The following is a 20257-nucleotide window of genomic DNA, read 5'->3' as shown; positions in this document are numbered from 1 at the left end:
AGATGTTTATGCTCTGAATCTTACCGCGTTGGTCAATATAGAAATTAAGTTCCTCATACATTTTTGAAACAGGCACAATTTCATGCCAGTGGCCCTACAACCCTTCATAGAACTTTTGCATGGATCTGTTTAGGTGATCAGCCTCCTGTGAAATGCGCCCTCCGTAAATTCAGCACCCGGGCGTTAAGAAGGACTTTCAGTAGAGTATTTGCACTAGTATTATGAACTGAAAATTGTTACAGGCTACGTAAAGTCCCTATACTATGAGGTGGGTGGGAATCAGCGGTCGATATTCGTGGAAAACCTTCGCCACTTCACATGGTATACGGTCAACGTATGGGCGTGTCGTAAGAAGCACGACAACGAAACAGTCGACGATTACAATGAGTCGTGGTGTTCAGAACGGGCATTCTACAATTTCCGCACTTTAGAAAAACGTAAGTTATACATCATTAAGCTATACAACTCAGGAATGCTCTGAATTTAAATTTAAAGAAAATCTATACTTTATTAAATACTAAAAGTTATGACAAACATGTATTATAATAATAAAATTGTCATAAATATATAAATATTAAAATGGTGCTATCCATATCGTATGTGGATATAATAAGTGAAATAATTAAGTAAACACAACATTTGTTCACAAAAATTTTATGCAAAACTATAGCTACGTGTACGTCTAAGGTATTTATTTAGCCTCTGTCATCAGCGGCAGTGGACGTATGAAAATACCCGGGTTTATACTGACCTTTTATTTATCGACTGCAATTGTGAAACTTATGTGATTATTCAAGAAAGCTAATTGATAGTTTTACTGGATAATATCAGGTATAGAATTGTTACATGTTTTGCAGTAAACGCCGATATTGTAAGCAATGTACGTGCTGAGATTGTTATGTCCAATAAAACGCTTCCCGAAGTGAACGTGACGTGGACACCTCCAGAGGATCCTAATGGCTTTGTCGTGGCCTACAACGTCTATCATTCCAGGGTAGCAGATAATAGCCCGGTAATACTTTATATATATTTGACCTGGTTTTGTTTTTAGTTTGACCGATAATAGTTGCGTGTGAGTGAAATGTCATCGAAATTCAATTTCTGATACGTTCTTTTTCACTAAGTTTTACAAGCATCTGCTCATTTAAATAAATGAAAATTATTTTGAATAACTGTATCATATATGTATAAAATAATAAATTCTATTATCATCACTCTTATATGAGGTGAAAATCAAAACTAAAAAAAAATTTTTTCAGGAACAATTGGATATTGGATTGACAAGCTGTATCCGATCTGATGATTACGAGAAAAATGGGCGGAGCTTCGTTATAAGAGCCTTAGTTTCTGGCAACTACAGTATACGCGTCACACCACTTACTGTCAGTGGAGCTGGGAATGTCTCCTCGGACGTATACATTTTTATACCGGTAATATTTTTTGTACATGTGTTACAATCTAAGATAAAGTACTAAGGGTATTAACAACCAACGTGAAATTTTTATAATAGGTCTGGCTTAAATCTATGACTAACGGAATTCAAGCTTTCTCTAGGCCCGTCTTGGATCAAATAATCCTATGGATTTACAAAGAGAGAAAGATCTACTAAAATATATAAAGATGCATTATTAATGTTATTTCAATCTCATTGTAAACGTTGTTTTATCATCATAGATAATTAGACTTTAAACAACTTATATAAAAGAAATGAATGTAAGTTTATGACATTTTAAAAATTTCACAGTTTTCGGTCAGCGAAGTATTATTATTTATATTATATATATTATGTTGTACTAAAAAACAAAGAAAATATCACTTTGTTCCCTTAATTATAGTTTAATCTCTTTTATACAGGACGCACGTGCAGATAGTAGTTACGACTGGGTATGGGGGGTGGTGGGGGGTTGCGCTGTTGTGGTTTGTGCGGCCGCATTGGGCACTTGGTACGCCCGTCGCGCTCTACAAACGCAAGACAACAATAAACTCTTCGCGCGAGTCAACCCAGAGTACGTGTCGACCGTATACGTGCCCGATGAGTGGGAGGTGCCGCGATCGAGTATCGAATGTGTACGCGAACTAGGACAGGGCTCGTTTGGAATGGTGCGTATAATGTACAATGGAAAACTTATTTGATATGACGATAACGATATGATAAATAGGGGAAACAAAAATGTATAATTAAAAACTATATCATTAAAAAATATTCTTTCTTTCCAGGTTTATGAAGGTATCGCCAAAAACTTAGAAAAAGGCAAACCGGAGACTCGGTGCGCTGTGAAAACTGTCAATGAACATGCCACTGACAGGTAATATTTCATTATTCTTCTGTGTACGCTTTGTTAAATTTCTTTGTTTATTTGTTGTGTTGATAGGACAGAAAATATTGTTTTCACCTTTAAATTAAATTTAAATACTTGTTTCTTTAGCCTATGGAACTGCCATTAGCACCATTTTCCAATTTTGTAGGGAGCGCATCGAGTTCCTAAACGAGGCTTCAGTAATGAAGGCTTTCGACACTTTCCACGTGGTACGCCTCCTGGGCGTGGTCTCTCGAGGACAGCCGACTTTGGTTGTGATGGAACTGATGGAGCAGGGAGACCTCAAGACGTACCTCCGTTCGCACAGACCTGATGCAGATTCTTCTTTACCCAGGAAGGGACCCGCACCAAGTCCGCCAACTTTGCAGAATATACTGCAGGTACATACGTATATGTGAAACTAAGCTTTTTTTTACAAGTTTGCACATCTTGACATTTCTATTTAAAACACACACCCAACATACACACCATCACGTACATACCCACACTTTTACACCATCACAAACACAACCAAATTAGGCTTAGGTAAATAAATTCAATCACAATTCGTTAAATGTATTAAATTCTTTATGTTTGTTTGTTCCCTTTTTTGTAGTAATGTATCATGTATTCCATCTTTGGCTATATTTTCAGTGTATTTGTTTTTAATTATATATAATAATAATAAGTCTTTATTCATTTAAGTTGGTACATAATTATGTATATATAATTTATGTTAACAGTACCCTGAGTTAATCTGTAGGATTACGAAATAAATAAATAAATAACTCAGGGTACTGTTATGTTTAGTTTGCCATCAAAGTTGTTTTAATCCAGAAAATGCTGCATACTACTGCCTGTGTGTAACATGTCAAAACATCTTATAAAAATGTTTGAAAATTTATCAATTTTATTAATAATTCTCAAATACAAAGAGGGGTCATTAGCTTTCTTGAAGATGACCAATAAGAAAATCCCGACAACACAGTTGTCATCTGTTAGTTAGTAGTCAGTTGTTGTTCTAATGTTTTTTTAATGATTGTAATATTAATTTCAGATGGCTATAGAGATAGCCGACGGTATGGCTTATCTATCGGCCAAAAAATTTGTGCACCGTGACCTAGCGGCGCGCAATTGCATGGTCGCCGGGGACCTCACTGTAAAAGTAGGGGACTTCGGAATGACCAGAGATATTTATGAGACTGATTATTATAGGAAGGGCACGAAGGGGCTCCTGCCCGTTCGTTGGATGAGCCCTGAAAGCTTAAAGGACGGGGTGAGTTATCCGCATATTTATTTTAAAATTAGTACATTTTTTAATTTATTTTATACTTGATATTATAAATAAATTACAAACGTGTACACGTAACACAGACAGATTTTATCCTGTTTATTAAATTAGAGAATACATTGTTATTAAGTCATCTTAAGGCACCATGTTACTCTTATTTTGTTATCTATATTTTTTATTTTTTATTTCAGGTGTTCTCAAGTAACACAGATGTATGGAGTTATGGTGTAGTTTTATGGGAGATGGCGACACTTGCTATGCAGCCCTATCAGGTGTGTATTTTGTCCTTGTATCTCTGATATAACTCTTAATGTGACAGTATTAAACATATAACTTAAAGATTATGATTCAACTACCATTTTCATTTTTCAAAATCTTATGCATCTCCTCTGTAATCAATAAAAAATCATAGCTTAGAATCGTCTCGAATCGATTTAAATTACTTTAATTTCACTCTTTTAACTGAAGCATACCTTCGTTTCTTTCTGGTCCATTATGTGTACACTATAATGAAAAGAGACGGAAGACATGCAGATTCTTATAAGTGAGCACATATTTTTTTACGAGAATCAAAAATAAAGTCAAGTAAAAGTATTAAATTGATATGAGAATAATAAAATGTTGTTCTAAATTGTATGCAAAGGTATTTAATGTAATGGCATTTTTTTCCTTACCAGGGTCTGTCGAACGAGCAAGTTCTCCGTTACGTGGTAGAAGGGGGGGTAATGGAGCGTCCGGAGCACTGCCCCGACCGTCTGTACGAGCTGATGAAAGCCTGTTGGGCCCACAGACCCACGTCGAGACCCAGCTTCCTCCAACTAGTGGCGGAACTGGCCCCCTCAGCCCAGCCCTACTTCCGGCATAGGTCCTTCTATCACACGCCGCAGGGTCAAGAAATGTACGCAATTCAGAGGACTGCTGCAGGTATCTGAATTTATCAATTCACAGAAATCCCTTTATCAGTATCCATTTCAGCATTTTACGATAATAACATTACATGATTTTTGAAGCGTTTAAACCGATTACAAAAACACAACCATAAAACTTTCCCATTTCTGTCTTAAATATCACTTGAAGGTTCATTAGGATTAAAGTTCACATATTTACAACGAAAGTTTATATACGAATAACCACTTATGTAAAGTAAATAGCCACCACTGACTTGATTCGGGCAAATGATAACAAAATACAATTAGACTTCTGTAGTCTCCGGTTGTATAATTGGTTGTTCTTTTGTTTGCACGATCATGCCGTCAGACGCTAGTAGAGAGCAGACGGCCTCCACCTAACCGTAAGTGGTACCATTTGCATGCTTCCACTCTCATCAGCACATATTTTGTTATCATTTCCTGTCAATAAAACCATTTAGTATGGTTCTCATTGTACCGCACATGTGCTATGTATACTTTTTATAACTTATAGATGCTTCTGTCCGGCCTAGACTGATTCAGTTTAAATAAAACTTCTTTTACGTTGTATATTATATTAATATAACTCGTTTGGAGTGTTACCCGTCGACTTGATTCGTCAGTATCTAGCTATACGTTGGAAGTTTTATTTAAATGTGTAGTTCACGCGTAAACTAGAGACAATATTATTATGGTTCAGAAACGGCGTAAACTTTCGCCGTTCTATAGATTGCTTCTGATGGCATGACCTCTGGCTTGTATTGGTTTCAAACTGGTCGCTTAGATATCATGCGATTTCAGGTTTATTAAGCCGATTTAGCATCTTATAGGAGTAAGAAAACGAATACATTTACATGGGCATGTTTCGATTTCCAGAAGATGATACCGAGGTTCAGGAAATGAACGTGGGCGCTGTAGCGAGCGGGTCCGGTTCGAACCTGTTCGGGGTGTCGGGGCGCCTGGCGTCGTGGGTGCGCGAGCTGTCGTCTCTGCGGTCGCGGACGTCGGACGACGCGGCGGCGGAGCCCTTGCAGCCCCTTCAGCCGCCCAACGGCACTCTGCCCCGGCCTCCTCCCTGTTAGCGGAACACATATCCCTCCACCGTATGTTGACGTTTGCATTTCACGACAATCTCCAGCAGATCTTAATGTCGATTCGAGAAACGTAAACGACATCAATTTGTATATATTTTATTACTCCTGTTGACGTATACGTCCTTGTTACTATGAAATTATCGAATTTCTTACATAGTCTGATGAAATGGTGAAATGCAAGTGTAGTGGGACGATGCGGTGGAAAGTTGATGTGGAGTGACGTCACGAGCGACCGTGTGTCGCGATTTATCTACCTCAAGCCGTAATCCGGCTCTTCGAATCATAGCTGTAAGCGTAGCTAGTTAATTTCGTTTCTATCGCCGCGTTGTTTTATTTATTTTATGTTACTGCGAGACATTCTCACACCAGCGCATCTCACGTCTTGCACCCGCATATTTCGATAAGCAACGATAACTATTCCGATAATGCATATAATAGTACAATTCGCCGTGTGAGAGTGCATCTTGCGACGATATACAAATATATATGTTCGAAAGCCGTTTTGGCTTAGTTTAGTCGATTGCGTTGCACGACGCGATCAGTGAGCGGACTAGTATTCGGATCGGCAAGTCAATCTTCTCTGCATTTATAGTCATATTGCGCAGAGGGGCGCATAGCAGATGACAAAGTAGAGTATTAAAGGCAGAGTAAAGGCGTCGTGCAGAGTAGTTCCATATCAGGGCCGGCGCGTGACGTTCGCCGCCCAATGATGAATCCTATATAGTTTACCTCAGTAACATAGTTGTATCCATGTCGTTTATGACGCAGCCTATTATCGTTAAGTTATCGTATAAGGTGTAAATGTGAAAAATTACATAATTTACTACATAAGATCGTGTACAAATTATTTTTATTTCGTTTATAGTTAACTTTTCCGCATAGTGCGTCCATATGAAGTGGCAATGCTGTCGGTCATTTTGTTTTAGTGTGTGAGTAGTGTGCTAGTCACGAAGAGGGGCATGGTCAGGCGACCACTCCGCTCCTTGACTAAATACTAGGCATTGCCGCGAGAACTCAGACTATATCGAATCCAAAAACATTTTATTCGCGAAGTTCATCGCGAATCCTCATTTTCAGGACTGCCAGTCGCGTCAGATCATATTGTACCACTATATTTCGAGATTATACAAAATTGTATTTAGATACCTATATATTTTATTCATATATAAAAGTATAGATTTGCAGCTACTCAGAAAAAGTGTTACTCTCCATGATCAAAGGCTATTTTTTTCCATACATAAACACTAGAAAAAATTTGTGTTGTATGCTGTTTCCGGCAACGCACGTAGCATAAGCAACATTAAATTATATACTATTTGTATACACTTATTCGATCTGGCAGCCCATTTAAGTATGAACTACAAAGCAGCTATTCTTAAAAACAGATAATGTATAAAAATTTGTTCCAAAGACTATTTCCACGAGTATTTTTGTATGCGTATGTGGTACTAAAATATAGCAATTTGCTACAATACTAGTGAATTGTCAAAGGTGGATCCTGCGTGGGTGGTCCAAAGTTATTAGTTGATGTTTAATTTAGATTTATCATGTAATTTGTAATTCAAAATCATATATGTAATTTGAAGGCCTTTTGTAATTTACTATCTAAAATACTTCTATGTTGTACACTAGTAGAACTAGTCTTTGTAACTAGTATTTTTCGTACTCGGACGTGATTTTCCGCCAACGAACTGGCAACACACAGAATCTTTTTAAGTCGCGATAGCAGCTCATGATGTGTTACATTCATAAATAAATTACATTTCACAAATCTGTTTATTCCACCAAAGACTTTATATTTGGGCCAAATTATTATTTTTTTAATTTTTTATACAAACGTAATATATATTATATATCACATATATTACGTTTGTAAAAACTAGCAAGTTCTACATTTTATTTTGTCACCCAAATTCATTGGTATAACGTATACGTGTACTCGATACCCAAAGTCTAACTCAAAATTCTCAAGAACAACATATTATTTGTTGCCAGCTAAAATGTAAAATCGTAAAATTTGTAGTATTAATTACTATTATACATATTATTACGATATATGAAAAATATACATATTGCTACTTTAAAATATAGACTAACTACGACTTCGTAAAATGTCTATTATAGAATATTTAAATTTTTTTTTTTTGCTATGGTTCAAAACCATTTCCGCGTTTGCCGATAATTTGTGAATTATGGTGTAAAATGCGTTAAATATTTTTATAGAAAAACACCAAATTACGCACAAAATATTGTAAGGCAAATGACGTAAAATTATTACAGAATTTTGTAAGTTAGATTTTCTACTGCATACTTTTTTTTTCACTAGCTGATTCAATATAATTAAAATATACGCTAGAAACATGTAATACATTAAAATATAATAAGCCAAAGTAGACTGGGATATACAACAATCATAGACACGGACCGGTAGTGTATAGAGGTCCGAAGCAAACCGACTTATGTGGTTTTAAGGGTATTAACGAGTGCCTTCAGAAATCCAGCCTTCAATGGAATGCCGGATTGTCGATTGTGTTAGCAACATAACAGCTATCTATGAATGATTGCACTTCACTTATACTTTGTGTTGTATATCAGATGCGTTTCACCTATTTATTGTTTAGAATCAATTTAACCACAATTATGAAAACGTAAGATAAAGCCTGCATCACGTTTTAGGGCTATTCATTTAGAATATCGCGACGAGAAGCGTTCATTTAAAGTTCTAGAAATGCACATTAAATATCGATGTCGAGGGCTCAAGGCACGTTGCATTAGTCTGCACAACTTGTTTTCTTTCGCTATTCCGTTTTGAAAGTTAATTAAAAGATAAAAAAAAGTTTATTTTTGTATTGCATAGTGCCTTTTGCTCAATTAATTAAATTGTGTATTTAACTATTGTAAGTACGTGTTTTTATATAAGAATTTCTGTATAAACAAGTCAGACTAGCGCTTTTCGCAAGCCGGCTGCCGCCATGCGGCTTCAGTTCCTCTATAGTCGAGCCCGCCGCGGAGCTCCAACGGTACATTGTCATAAGTGTAACAATATTTTCGGCAATGTACGTTTGGCGCAACCACGGAATGTCTCGCACAACGTTGCCTCACACAGGGTTCCCTGCGGGTTATACAATAGCGAAAACTGACTCATATTGAATGCAACAGTATTTGATTTTATTGTGATGTCAACTGTAAGGCAGAATTTGTACCTCATAATTATTATTGACTGATTATATAATTTCCAAAGGATGTGTTTCTCGTGTGATTTGTGTGCGTGTTTAAGTTCTTGTGAAGTGTGAGGGTAGCGTTGTGCTCTATGCTCAATTTAGAAACAATTCACCAAACGAATGAGATAGTGTATAATTTTTATATTTAATGAAAACCGAGTACCTATTAATAATAATTTTAATATTTATATTAATAAAAAATTATAAAAATAAATTTATTTAATGGTTTTAATAAAATTCCTATGTTAATGTAATCAATGTTTAATTTAAATAGAATATGATTTAAATTGTTAAAAAAGAAATATATTAATCTAAAGTATAGGCTTGTAGGTAATATAAAACAACAATAATATAACTTCTCAAAAATGTTTGGTAAAATTCTTGATTTACTTTGTACGTAATTGCTTCAAATCTAATTTTAAAGGCTTTCTAAGTATTTTTATAGTTGGCTTGCATTCACAGGGCTTCGCTTTAGCGTACTGCTTTATTAAACAAGCCATATAGAAACATCCCTGTTCACTATTGTGCTTTATATTTTTTAAATTTTCGATATAATATTCAGGAAGATTATGCTCCTCAGCACCCAATAGTATGACTTCTTTATAAGTCCAAGACGGCCAGAATTCTATAGGAATCTCGTCATTATCTCCCCGAGGCAGAGGAATTACTGTATGCTCGTATATCCGGCACGTAAATTTTCCTATATATGGAGTAATAATTTCAGCATGTTTCACATAGTAAATGTCTTTGTCGACGCCCTCCTGACTGGAACAATTTTACATACGTACCTAAAATTATCCATTAATTGTGTTTACAAAATATGGATAACTTACTCATCAAGCGATGCAATATTATCTACATTCAGACGCCAAATAACACCCCAAATACGTGCATTAGCTGTTGGCACAGGTGTAGCTGTAGGCCCTCCCCAAAACCTTGAATATCTGATGAAATCTAGTCTGTAATTCTACATGGTAAAACAATTTTAAAGTATTTAATATATATTTATCATAGATTGGTTATGGTAATATAACTACAAAATTATTTAAAAATAGGATATCATTAACATTCTTGAAACTGTACTTGTCTTTACAGGAAATGATTTTTTCTGGGTACATTCTAATTTTGTATTAGAAACTGAACTAACATCAAGGTAACCAATAGAAACAAACTCAGCTGTTGGGTTATTCATATGAATTCTAAATGTCCACAAATTACTTCCATATGCAAAATAAAAAAATGTTTTTAATTTATGGACTGAAGATTTTTTCATTTTTGAAATTACTGGATATCAGTAAAAGTTATGAACTAAAGGAAAATATATATTTTGACATAATTTTTATGACTGCTATGACAATTTAATAGAAAGAATTTCACTTGTCAATTATAAATAAATCTTCTTACACAAAATATCACATAAAACTCTTTGATGAAATCACTATAATAATGGAACTGAAACATTACATCATGTTTAACTTTTCTATCATTTTAGGGGAAGCTTTTTTCCCATTATGAGGTATTTTTTTTAATTTTAAAATATATTCTTTAGGTAAAAAACATTCCTCAGCTCCTTTTAAAATACAATCTAAATATGTTGATGAAGGCCGTCTATCTTCTGGCAACAGTTCATCTTCTTTTCTAGGTGGTGGATTGACTGTTTGTTGATACGTCCTGCATTGAACAGTCTCTCCATCAAGTGTCACAATGTCAACAGTTTTTGGGAAATACCAATTTGTATCCACACCTTCTTGCCTGTAAACAATTTCAAACCTTATTATTGTCAGTTTGTCTACAATAAGTTGCACTTTACGAGTACAGGTGGCTAAACACATGGTATTAAGCTGTATTAAATATTATTATATTTATATATACAGTATAAGCATTATTATTATTAACAAAACATATCAATATTATATAATATATATCACTAAAACTATTTCTTGCAAGTCATAACGACTCCAAAAATATGTGTTATGTATCTTATATTGCTATACAGCTACATTATTTGATAAAAAATATCATAGTCATCCTACATAAAATAACTTGATTAAGAAAAGAACCAGGTTACTAACCAGTCTAGAGAAGGCATATCTTTGTTCTGAACTCTCCACACAGCTCCCCAAACATGAGAATCTTGAATAGGGACAATAGTCGCTGATGTCCCTCTCCAATGATCACTGTATTTCATGAAGTCCAGAAGATGATTCTAGAACCAAAATATTAAATTACCAAGATGGTAATTATGCTTAAAATTACTAGTATGTAGTATAAAAAATACTGACGTCAAGTCTTCCAATTCCAATAAATTCAGCAGAAGGATTATTGATATGAATTCTCTTCTTCAACAAATTGCTTCCATACGCAAAATATAAGAAGGTATCTTTTACCGGTGCAAACATCTTCGTTGAAACTGGGATCACGATAGAGCTTATTTTTCACGTGACTAGAGACCGTAAATTTTTTAATAATTGATACTTAATTAGTGCTGTTAATTTACAATTCACTTTAACGTAACAAATAACAATTAGCAAGGTAAACAAGAAATCACTAATTAAAATTTACTACTAGTTACCAGCTGCCAGTGAGTGCCACATACTTACTACTTAGTATTTACTATATTTTGTTTTTTTATGACCCGCCGCTCGGCAGTGTTGCCGTTCTACCAAATTAGAAGTCCCTAGTAATATGAAAAAATCCGCTAGATATTGGTAAATATATTTTTAGAAAATCCGCTAGAAGTCGTTAAATCGTATCGCACACGCTCAAGTCTATTTTTGAAGTCCGCACCTCATAACTTGTGGTTTAGAGGGGGCCGATCGTCCAATTTTGGCAAATATTTTCATTTTCCGCAAAAAAAACAAATCCAAAATATTTATTCAATAAATCACAATAAATGTTCTGGATAATAAAATCTGAAACTGTTACATATTATAATAACAATTACATAATTTATTTTTATATTTCAAATCAAAACATGTCAACCGGATATTCAGTATCAGTGGAAGTGGAGGCTTCTCCAATGCCTACACCAGCTTCTTTGGGCATTGGTTTTCCCACTTGATTAATTACTTCATCTGGTAGATCGTAACTCGAGCCATCTTTATTTTTATTTTTTAGTTGGTTTCTAATAAGTAGAATGGAGTTTAAAGTTTGATCTGAAATTCTTCCTTCGCAAAGATTGTTATGGAAGTGATCATGATTGAGGTGATCTTTTATTTTAAGGTTGATAAAATCTTTGTCTGTTGTTGCCGCAGTTAGCAATATAATTCTTTTTGGCATACGGGACGCAGCAATGCCATTAAAAAACTTAACAGCTTTACAGAGTTGGCTTTTTCGCTTTCCAATATTTTTATGGTTTGTTGTACTTCACCCAAAATGCTTTTCAAAAAGACCATCATCATTAAGTAGAGCGAAAAAGTTTGTGAACGAGACAAATTTTGGGGTTGAGGCTATTTGAGCATATTTTATGCCAGAACGGATGTTTAAGGTTGTTCAGGTGTAGTGGTGGTCTTAAAAACACATTATTTTCCAATTTTTTTTCAAGAAAAAGTCGCATATGCGACGGCTCAAAATCCGCTAGAATTCTCTAAATATTTTTTTGTCGCTAAGTCATTTTTTTTGCCGCTAACCACACGTGAAAACCGCTAGATCTAGCGACAAAGTCTCTAGAACGGCAACACTGCCGCTCGGTATAATTTACTACCACTATAATCAGTGTTGCCAACCCCCAAGAACTAAAAAACAACAGCTCGCACAAAAAAAAACAGGAGAAAACAGTAGGTTTTCGTTTTCTCGAAAAAGGTGATTTATTTAATTCTCACGTTTTATGTTTTTTTCTTTGCGCCACTCTATTTATAAAATCGAAAACATGAAATATGACGTTATTTACGAGTTCAAATTAAAATGTAATAATATGTAACCTGTAGTTTCCTTGTGGTAGTATACTGAATTAAACTTAGACTATACGATATACAAAAGACTAGGCGGTATCGTCGAAAGACTATAGCCTGCGCCATGGGCGAAAAAAAAATTGACTATACGAATAAGAAATCTGTGGATAACATTTAATTTTAGATGAACAACTGACTATGAAGTATAGGGTGTTTGGTTTTTTTAAAATTGGAAATATTTCATAATTCACACAGGACCAAGATCATGTGGCACTTGTACTGGTTAACTATTCTAATACGCTTCAGTTGATTTAACCTAGAATTTAATATTAAGGGAAATGTGTAATAAATAAATAAAGTTTGCAATATTTACATAATGTCACTGAATTATGCATTCAGCTTTTCAGTATTTCTTTTGGTGCTTGTAGTTTTAAATATATATTTTTTCTACACACTAAATACTATTAATAAAAAATCCTCTAAATTTAATGTTTCAAAGCTCAGAGTTGATCTTACTACCAATGTGTTTCAAGACATTTATGAATACCTTAATTATCTACCAAATCAATATAAAAACAAAAACTCAAAATTTATGTCTATACAAAAGAAACTTATTAATTCTTTTAACACAAGTAGAGTTACAAATCCAGCACATGTTTGGGTTGAAGTTGATAATGTCAGTATTACTTATTTATAGAACATTGGATTTAATTAAAATTAAATGCCAAAGCATAATTATTAATATCTATTATTATTTATTTTAGTGGGTCAGTAATATATCACTATTTCCTCATGATGATGGTATTGGTGGAAAAATGCTACATGCTCTGCAATCCACACAGATAGCACTTGTGGATAATGCACCTAAAGGCACTCAGTTAAAACTATTACTTCTTCTGGAAGTATGTATTATTAAACTTGTTCACTTAATCTAGTTTTTACTTTATAATGTGAGAATTTTATTTTTCTATGCATATATTTGCAGGGGAATCAAAAAGTGTACTTTAAGCCAAAGAGATATAATTTAGAACATATAATTAATGGGAAAATCTATGCTGGCTTTGATCGTCATAATTCTGAAGTTTTTGCATACTACTTGGCAATGGTTTTGAATTTTAAATGGATACCTCCCTCTGTGATTAGAAAAGTACACCTGGATAATGATATTTTGCCAGTTGCAACATCTGGATTAAGAAAAACTATGCTGAAAAATAGTAATATTACTGAGAAATATAATGAATCAATCTAATATAACTTTTTTCACTAAAGAAAATTTTCTATTTTTATAGATAAAGGCACCTTATGTATTTATGGTAAATGTTTTTACTGTAAAATAAATGAAACGGTGTGTCCAGATGATAATGGTGAAGTAGAAGGTGCTGCAATACTGTACTTAGACAGACAGTTAAAGGTATACAAGTCACCATGGCGGAGATCATATAATGCTAAGAAAATGGAATGGGAAATTGACAGTGATTTTTGTATGTAGGTACTAGATTTAAAAAAAATACTTTAAATTTTCTGAACCAATATTATTGCACAAAAAATTAGTTCAGAAAGGTTTAGAGTCCAGTACATTTTTATCTTTAATAAAATATTTTTGTTAATGCATTTTACTTCAATTGTTATATATTTCAGGAAAATTAGGGGTAGTTTAAGTACCAGACATCTTCTTAATCTTATAGAAGTATCATTATTTGATTTTTTAATCCAAAATGGTGATCGCCATCGATATGAAGTTTATAAAGAGCAAATTATATTGTTAGATAATGGAAAGGGTTTGGGAAACCCACATGTAGATGAGCTAGACATTTTAGCTCCGCTTTACCAGTGTTGCATGTAAGCTGTCATAGTAATTTTGTCATATATTAAACTTTTATTATTAAAAAAATGAATAATCCTTAACTAATTTTAATATCTTATGTACAAATGTAAATTAATTGTAAAATAAACTTACATAATTTTGTATATTTTGTAGGCTTGCTACATCCACCTGGCAACATTTGGAATTAATATCTGGAGGCAACCTATCAGAAACCATTAAGTTATTATCAAAATTTCAAGGTACAAAATTGGCAACAGAGGAACACTTTAAAGCTATAGAAAGGAGATTATTAAAAATATATGCAACAGTGCAATATTGTATAGGAAGATATGGTAGTGCTAAAGTATTTAGAAGTGGTTTTTAGTATAAACAATTCAACTTTATATATAATTTTACCTAATGATTACTCTTATCTACTAATTACGAAAAGTATGTAAAAACTATTGTTTTTGTTACTATATTATGTTATATCATATTTGATAAATAAATTTATTTTTGTAAGTTATGTCATTAAAAATATTACATTTTTATAATCCATATAATTTTTATTTATATATATTAGTATACGTAAAAATAGCTTAAGCTTGAGAAGAGAAGAGTTGGGTTTATTTGTAAGTTGTATATGACCGCTTTGTTTAACTATAGCTAAACCAACTAACTGACTGACTTGCCGTCTATAAAAATGACTATGGAGTCATCAGTAGTAACAGTAATTAATCATAACTCAAAACATATTGACAATAAATACTAAAGTAATATTTGACACTCGTTTCTATTAATACAGTTTGACGTCGTGGTAAGAGTACACGAAATGTCACGAAACGTGTTTATTACAAATTCGGGTTGCCATAAATACAGGAACTGGTTGGTGCGACCCTCAAGCTCTTCAGGGGATTGACCACCCCGCGATGACCCAAGCCGAGGTCTGAGTCTCGCAGGAGATGCCCTTGCGCTAGTCACGGAAATATTGCCCCCTCTGGCCGCTGCCCTCGCCTAAACAGCCCGAGCTAAGCTGTAAAGGCCCTTAAAGCCAACGGCGAGATTCCTTCGTCCAAAAAAAGAAAAATGCGGCCCTCATTTCACCTCGCGATGGCCCAAGCCGATGTCCGAGTCTCTCAGGTGACGTCCTTGCGTTAGTCGCGGGAGCAATGCCTTAAGGCCAACAGCGAGAATCCATTAAAAAAATGCGGCCCTCGATTCGATTGAGCGGACGAACCTAGCAGAAGCCTTTAAAAAGTAGACTGGTAATGTCAAAATACAATAGCTGATGCCAAATAACTAATTTATATATATAGATATACAACTAGATGGAGTGATAATATACTGGGTACATGATCATCTATTCGGTCTTTTACCGTGGTAATAATTAATTTACAAAAAAGTTTCACATCTCAAATGAGTACTTTAAACGCACGCCCTTTTTTTTAGCAGCATCCGTCCTTGTCGCTAAAAGAGTAGGTATATCGTTCAGAGTCAGTTCCTACCTCTGCCTTTCTACTTTCCTCTATCCCCGCGTAATCCTACGCGTATCTTCCTGCACTATTACTGAGGTGGTACCCTCGTTCCTTGCTTGTCACTACTCTCACCGTCATACATAATTGTATATTTTAACAATATTTAATAAATACATTGTGGATTATATAAATATTTTTTTATTATATATTTCTGGATAATCCTTTATAGTTAAGATTAGATAATTTGTGACAGAGAAGTAGGTCATCAGCCCATTATGTTCCTGACACATGTAAATATTTCTATCTAAGTTATGCCCTTTCACTATCCGTACCTTACTAGGAAAACCTAATTGCGCTCTCCGATTATTAACTAGTCGACGACCTCAGAATATCGCACATTTAAACCAAGGAGAGGTGGTGTTTGGGCCCATATTACACATTCAATGTTGCAATAATAATTAACGATAATTAAATGAAACGATATCCAAACCGCTGTTAAATAAAATAAGGGTCTTTATACGAGTATAAAATATGTAGGTATACCATCAGTCGACTGCAGATCATGAGGTTTCGGGTTCAAACCCCAAGGTGGTGCGGAAAAAAGTTTCTTATAAATATAAAAGGGCCGTTGTTATTTTTCATAAAAACAAAAAAGTTCTTTCAACTTATTTGTATGGTTTCATTGAAAGGATAACCGATCTGCTCCCTGAGTTTGTCAGTGGCAGTTCGACCATTTGCAGGGAATCTGTAGATGAACTCTATGTAGTGAAATGGTATCCCGCATTGATAAGCTCCTAAAGCTATTACCTAAAATGTCGAAATGGAAATGGTTATTGAAGAGGTAAACGAGTAACATATGATATACAGAGTGTCCCAAACGCACGATGAAGACAAGAGGGATCACATTTTGAGCATTTAATTAACTTTTTTATTTCCAAAAGCGAATCGTGCAATCAATTTAAAATACAGTGTTACTAGAGAAGAAATATTATTTTTTGTACACTCCCTTGATTGGCAAAAAATTAGGCCTGTGTTTTTCAGATTTGAGTCGGTTCGATTTAAATACAAGTAATTTTTAGAAAATCATTGAATTAAGCATTACTTACTTTTCACAATAACATAAAGACTTTCAGCTAAATATCCTATGTACGATATGTATGCACTTTCCCTCGATGTCCCATAGTCTTGGGACGCCCTGTATTCTGTCTTTTTGTTACCCGAGAATTTTTACGGTGATCATTAATCTTAATATTTTTTTAAACTTAAACAACTCGTGACGCTTTACTGCAAGCATTTACATTCATGTTTTTGATATTACGTAGATGTCATTACGTTATTTTTTTTAATTTTTAGCCAAGTCTTAGGATGAGATTCAGAAACGAGACTTTCATATTCTTCTATATGATACTTTATACGTTACATTCTTATGTATCCTAGATATTTGTACAATTCCGTGTCGCGAAGTCCTAGAACAGGCCTTAGTGCAAACTATGTCAAATTTAACAAAAAAAAACATACGTACTACCGTCAAACTTAACGCGCTCTTGTTTCTGAATCTTATCCTTAAAAAATACGCTTTCAAAGAAGTTAACAATCTCTTAACAAAATTTATAACTAGAAAACTGCTGCCGCAATGGATAATTCGCTATTTATTTGCGTCACAATTTGCCATTTATTTTTAGCAAGCCATTTATACATATACATACCTGTATATACGTATTGCTGGGTCTTCTTTGTAGAGGTAATACTTCGGGGCGCACTTTCGGTGGATCAGTAGTCATTTTGTATGACCTAGCTGTTATTACATGATTTTCGGGATTTATTACTTTGACGTCTATCGCTTCGTATAAGCCATCCTTCAGACCTTCTTGTCTGACATAAAAATTTGAAAATCTGATTGTTCTCATCAAGCAACTACTTATATTATTTAAGAACTAAAAATAGTGGCAGACTACAATTTTATCTGTGTCCAATAGGAAAAGGAGAATGCCTATTTCTTGGTCTTTGGATAATACGCACAAATACTTTAGCATTATCTTCTTAATAAACAATATACGCGTGGTAAAACGCTTTCAAGTCTAGGCCAAAGATATTTAACAATAGTATTTGACTGGCTTGATTTCTTACTTATCCAGGGCTGCCATTTCGCTATAGTTCAGAGCCCACAGTGCACCCCAGACCTCACCCTTAGGGTCTGCAACAATGGTTGCTGGAGCACCCCGCCAATTGGGATTATATTTATCGAAATCCAGCCTGTATCCCTTAGACATAAAAAAATTAACTATTAATTTCTGATCAAATTTTAAATACGATTATAACTTCCGGGCTTTGAAGTACTAACAAATGATCGCAATCAATAATAAAAACCAAAAACATAACTAATCATAAGATTCATCATCAATCATAAGATTAGCTTTGTTTTGGTATAGGTAAGGTATGGTTTGAGGTAAATATTATTATAAAATACTACCTACTTACCGGTAATCTAGCAGGAGTTATAAAAACAGCTGACGGCGCATTGATTCGTAACCTTGATTTAAGCAAGTTACTACCATAAGCAAAGTATAGGAACTTTTTTTCATGTACATGTCTAAAACATTCAATTAAAGACACAAAAAATAAAACAAGCCAGCCACAACTTCGCATTGTCGCATTATAGTACCTATACGAAAAATAGTATTTTTAGAATTGAAATTATTACTCACGCTTTCAAGCCAAGCGTGAATAATAACTTCTAGAACCGTAACTATAAACGGGTATGATTTTATACGCATACACTTGTATCTGTGTTTTTTATTAGAAAATTCGTTGAAGAATACCTGTGGTATTTTATTTTTTCATCAAATTAGGGTTGCCTAGAATAAAACTCTTGTATGAGGCGGCCTGTTGCCTAATAATTTATGTAACCTGCTTTTTTATTGTATGCTTTTGTATAAGTAAGTAAAAATAAATATTAATGAAAATATTGGTGCGTGCGTGAATGGAGTAAGAATTAAATTAACTCAACGGTCTGAACGTTTATGGTAACTGCAAAAACGGGGATTAAAAAGGTTCCTAAGATACCGGTAAATTATTATCGGTATTTTGTGTAATCGGAATCGAAATGAGAACCTTGTCTAAACCATAGAAATGAGGATAAAAAGGAGGAGGGATACAAAACAAACTGTCAATGTCAAACTAGTGGCGCTACAACCTTTTAAGGTTGATTTCTGTGTCTGTTTCATGATTGTTTCATTTCATTTTTTGTCCATGTGTGCCTTTATTTCTTACATCCGTCGGTTTTAGAATTATTTGTTTAGAATTACAACTCAAAATTAACTAGAAATAAAACTCTTCAATATCCGAATTATAAAAATTACAAAGTTTTTAATATTTTAGACATAGTAGGTAGGTACTGTTTTCTATCTATGTATACCATCTTCTACATCTTAGTTTATAAGGTAGTTTTAATAATATAATTAAATTGTAAATGTTCTAAACTAATATTTGGACATTTCTATAGAAAATAGTAATACAAAAAGATACTTTTTTGAATCCTTTATTCTGTCATAGTCTGAAGGAGAAACGGTCAAATTTTCGGTCATGGTCCGAATTTCCATGCAAATTGAATGAACGCAATCTGATTTTCAAAATGGTCACGTGGGCTGACTTTTTCGACTTCATGGTATGAATAAGCGATGCATCTTAGTAGTAGGTTGACAATAAGCGTGCAATAAGTACTCATGGTAGACCCCCTGAGCGTTTCTTAATGCAGTTTTTGCATTATTTCATGGCGCATCACCACTGTGCCCACAAAAGTATTTCTGAACCAAATCGACATAGGATCCTACAAGAAAAGAGCGTATCCAATTCTCAAAACTCCGGAAACGTACTTGCGAACCTTCTGGAAATGTGAATGTCCGTGGGCGGCATCACTTCACCAGATGAGCCTACAGCTCGTTTGCCTCCTGTTGCATAAATTTTTTTATATATAATAATTAATTTAATTATATTCAGAACAATTATAAGTAATATTAAACGAAATGTTAAAAAAAATACACTTACTTTCATGATGATACCCACTTTGATAACGTCTATACTGCACTACAAAAGCGATATTTTAGAACCCGAACCGGAATCACAAAAGGTACCAGAAAGTTTTATTGAATTTTATTTATACCAGATCCTAAATTTGTATCTTTATTCAATCCCACCGTGGGCATTTCTCTTCTCTGCTCGATACATGTGTTTTTAAATTTTCTTAGTGTTTATGAAGACGTTGCGAAGCATGCACGCGA

The 20257-nt window shown here is 34.1% G+C and overlaps 5 protein-coding genes across 6 annotated transcripts in view; 2 read left to right on the top strand and 3 right to left on the bottom strand.

Moving 5' to 3' along the window:
* LOC111003916 (insulin-like receptor) overlaps positions 1–9029 on the top strand; it is a 44690-nt gene extending 35661 nt beyond the window's left edge. Inside the window, exons 17-27 of one of the 2 annotated variants that reach the window (XM_045630567.1) lie at positions 243–437; positions 858–1012; positions 1260–1430; positions 1855–2100; positions 2218–2306; positions 2467–2698; positions 3355–3573; positions 3780–3860; positions 4266–4512; positions 4846–4879; positions 5373–5476. In XM_045630567.1, the coding sequence (XP_045486523.1) occupies positions 243–437; positions 858–1012; positions 1260–1430; positions 1855–2100; positions 2218–2306; positions 2467–2698; positions 3355–3573; positions 3780–3860; positions 4266–4512; positions 4846–4877 (1667 nt within the window). In that variant the 3' untranslated portion in view covers positions 4878–4879; positions 5373–5476. Of the gene's footprint in view, positions 1–242; positions 438–857; positions 1013–1259; positions 1431–1854; positions 2101–2217; positions 2307–2466; positions 2699–3354; positions 3574–3779; positions 3861–4265; positions 4513–4845; positions 4880–5372 lie in introns of both variants that reach the window. The other variant, XM_022274674.2, reaches the window with a different exon arrangement.
* Positions 9030–9107: 78 nt separating this feature from the next.
* On the bottom strand, positions 9108–10088 carry LOC111003918 (gamma-glutamylcyclotransferase-like). Its single transcript, XM_022274676.2, has 3 exons — positions 9959–10088; positions 9645–9778; positions 9108–9576 (listed from the first exon to the last, which is right to left on the bottom strand). Exons 1-3 carry the CDS (start codon positions 10082–10084, stop codon positions 9198–9200), a joined length of 639 nt encoding a protein of 212 aa, XP_022130368.2. The 5' UTR covers positions 10085–10088; the 3' UTR covers positions 9108–9197.
* A 31-nt stretch (positions 10089–10119) lies between these two features.
* Positions 10120–11427, bottom strand: LOC111003917 (gamma-glutamylcyclotransferase). Its single transcript, XM_022274675.2, has 3 exons — positions 11094–11427; positions 10884–11017; positions 10120–10563 (listed from the first exon to the last, which is right to left on the bottom strand). The coding sequence occupies exons 1-3, from the start codon at positions 11208–11210 to the stop codon at positions 10272–10274; spliced, it is 543 nt and encodes a 180-aa protein (XP_022130367.1). The 5' UTR covers positions 11211–11427; the 3' UTR covers positions 10120–10271.
* A 1436-nt stretch (positions 11428–12863) lies between these two features.
* Positions 12864–15286, top strand: LOC111003911 (glycosaminoglycan xylosylkinase homolog). The gene is made up of 6 exons (XM_022274666.2): positions 12864–13377; positions 13466–13603; positions 13687–13915; positions 13991–14186; positions 14340–14540; positions 14680–15286. The coding sequence occupies exons 1-6, from the start codon at positions 13078–13080 to the stop codon at positions 14888–14890; spliced, it is 1275 nt and encodes a 424-aa protein (XP_022130358.2). The 5' UTR covers positions 12864–13077; the 3' UTR covers positions 14891–15286.
* Positions 15287–18103: 2817 nt separating this feature from the next.
* On the bottom strand, positions 18104–19892 carry LOC111003906 (gamma-glutamylcyclotransferase-like). The gene is made up of 3 exons (XM_045630798.1): positions 19861–19892; positions 18459–18570; positions 18104–18241 (listed from the first exon to the last, which is right to left on the bottom strand). Exons 1-3 carry the CDS (start codon positions 19890–19892, stop codon positions 18104–18106), a joined length of 282 nt encoding a protein of 93 aa, XP_045486754.1.
* Between the last annotated feature and the right edge of the window lie 365 nt (positions 19893–20257).

This window comes from Pieris rapae, chromosome 1 (genome assembly GCF_905147795.1).
Source record: "Pieris rapae chromosome 1, ilPieRapa1.1, whole genome shotgun sequence".
In the NCBI taxonomy this organism is placed as follows: Eukaryota; Metazoa; Arthropoda; class Insecta; order Lepidoptera; family Pieridae; genus Pieris; species Pieris rapae.
This window is presented reverse-complemented; position numbering and strand designations above follow the sequence as displayed.

Bases quoted from the DNA above. Each gene is read 5' to 3' on its own strand.
- LOC111003911 (XM_022274666.2), top strand. From the start codon at position 13,078: ATGTCACTGAATTATGCATTCAGCTTTTCAGTATTTCTTTTGGTGCTT. The intron at 13,916-13,990 runs GTAATATTACTG...CTATTTTTATAG, and splicing joins AAAAACTATGCTGAAAAATA to ATAAAGGCACCTTATGTATT. The intron at 14,541-14,679 runs GTAAGCTGTCAT...TATATTTTGTAG, and splicing joins CCGCTTTACCAGTGTTGCAT to GCTTGCTACATCCACCTGGC.
- LOC111003918 (XM_022274676.2), bottom strand. From the start codon at position 10,084: ATGAAAAAATCTTCAGTCCATAAATTAAAAACATTTTTTTATTTTGCA. The intron at 9,779-9,958 runs GTTAGTTCAGTT...TTTACCATGTAG, and splicing joins TTTCTATTGGTTACCTTGAT to AATTACAGACTAGATTTCAT. The intron at 9,577-9,644 runs GTAAGTTATCCA...AAATTGTTCCAG, and splicing joins AATATTGCATCGCTTGATGA to TCAGGAGGGCGTCGACAAAG.
- LOC111003917 (XM_022274675.2), bottom strand. From the start codon at position 11,210: ATGTTTGCACCGGTAAAAGATACCTTCTTATATTTTGCGTATGGAAGC. The intron at 11,018-11,093 runs GTCAGTATTTTT...TTTTGGTTCTAG, and splicing joins TTGGAATTGGAAGACTTGAC to AATCATCTTCTGGACTTCAT. The intron at 10,564-10,883 runs GTTAGTAACCTG...AATTGTTTACAG, and splicing joins GATATGCCTTCTCTAGACTG to GCAAGAAGGTGTGGATACAA.
- LOC111003906 (XM_045630798.1), bottom strand. From the start codon at position 19,892: ATGCCGCCCACGGACATTCACATTTCCAGAAG. The intron at 18,571-19,860 runs GTTCGCAAGTAC...TGAATGTTTTAG, and splicing joins GACATTCACATTTCCAGAAG to ACATGTACATGAAAAAAAGT. The intron at 18,242-18,458 runs GTAAGTAGGTAG...TTTATGTCTAAG, and splicing joins TAACTCCTGCTAGATTACCG to GGATACAGGCTGGATTTCGA.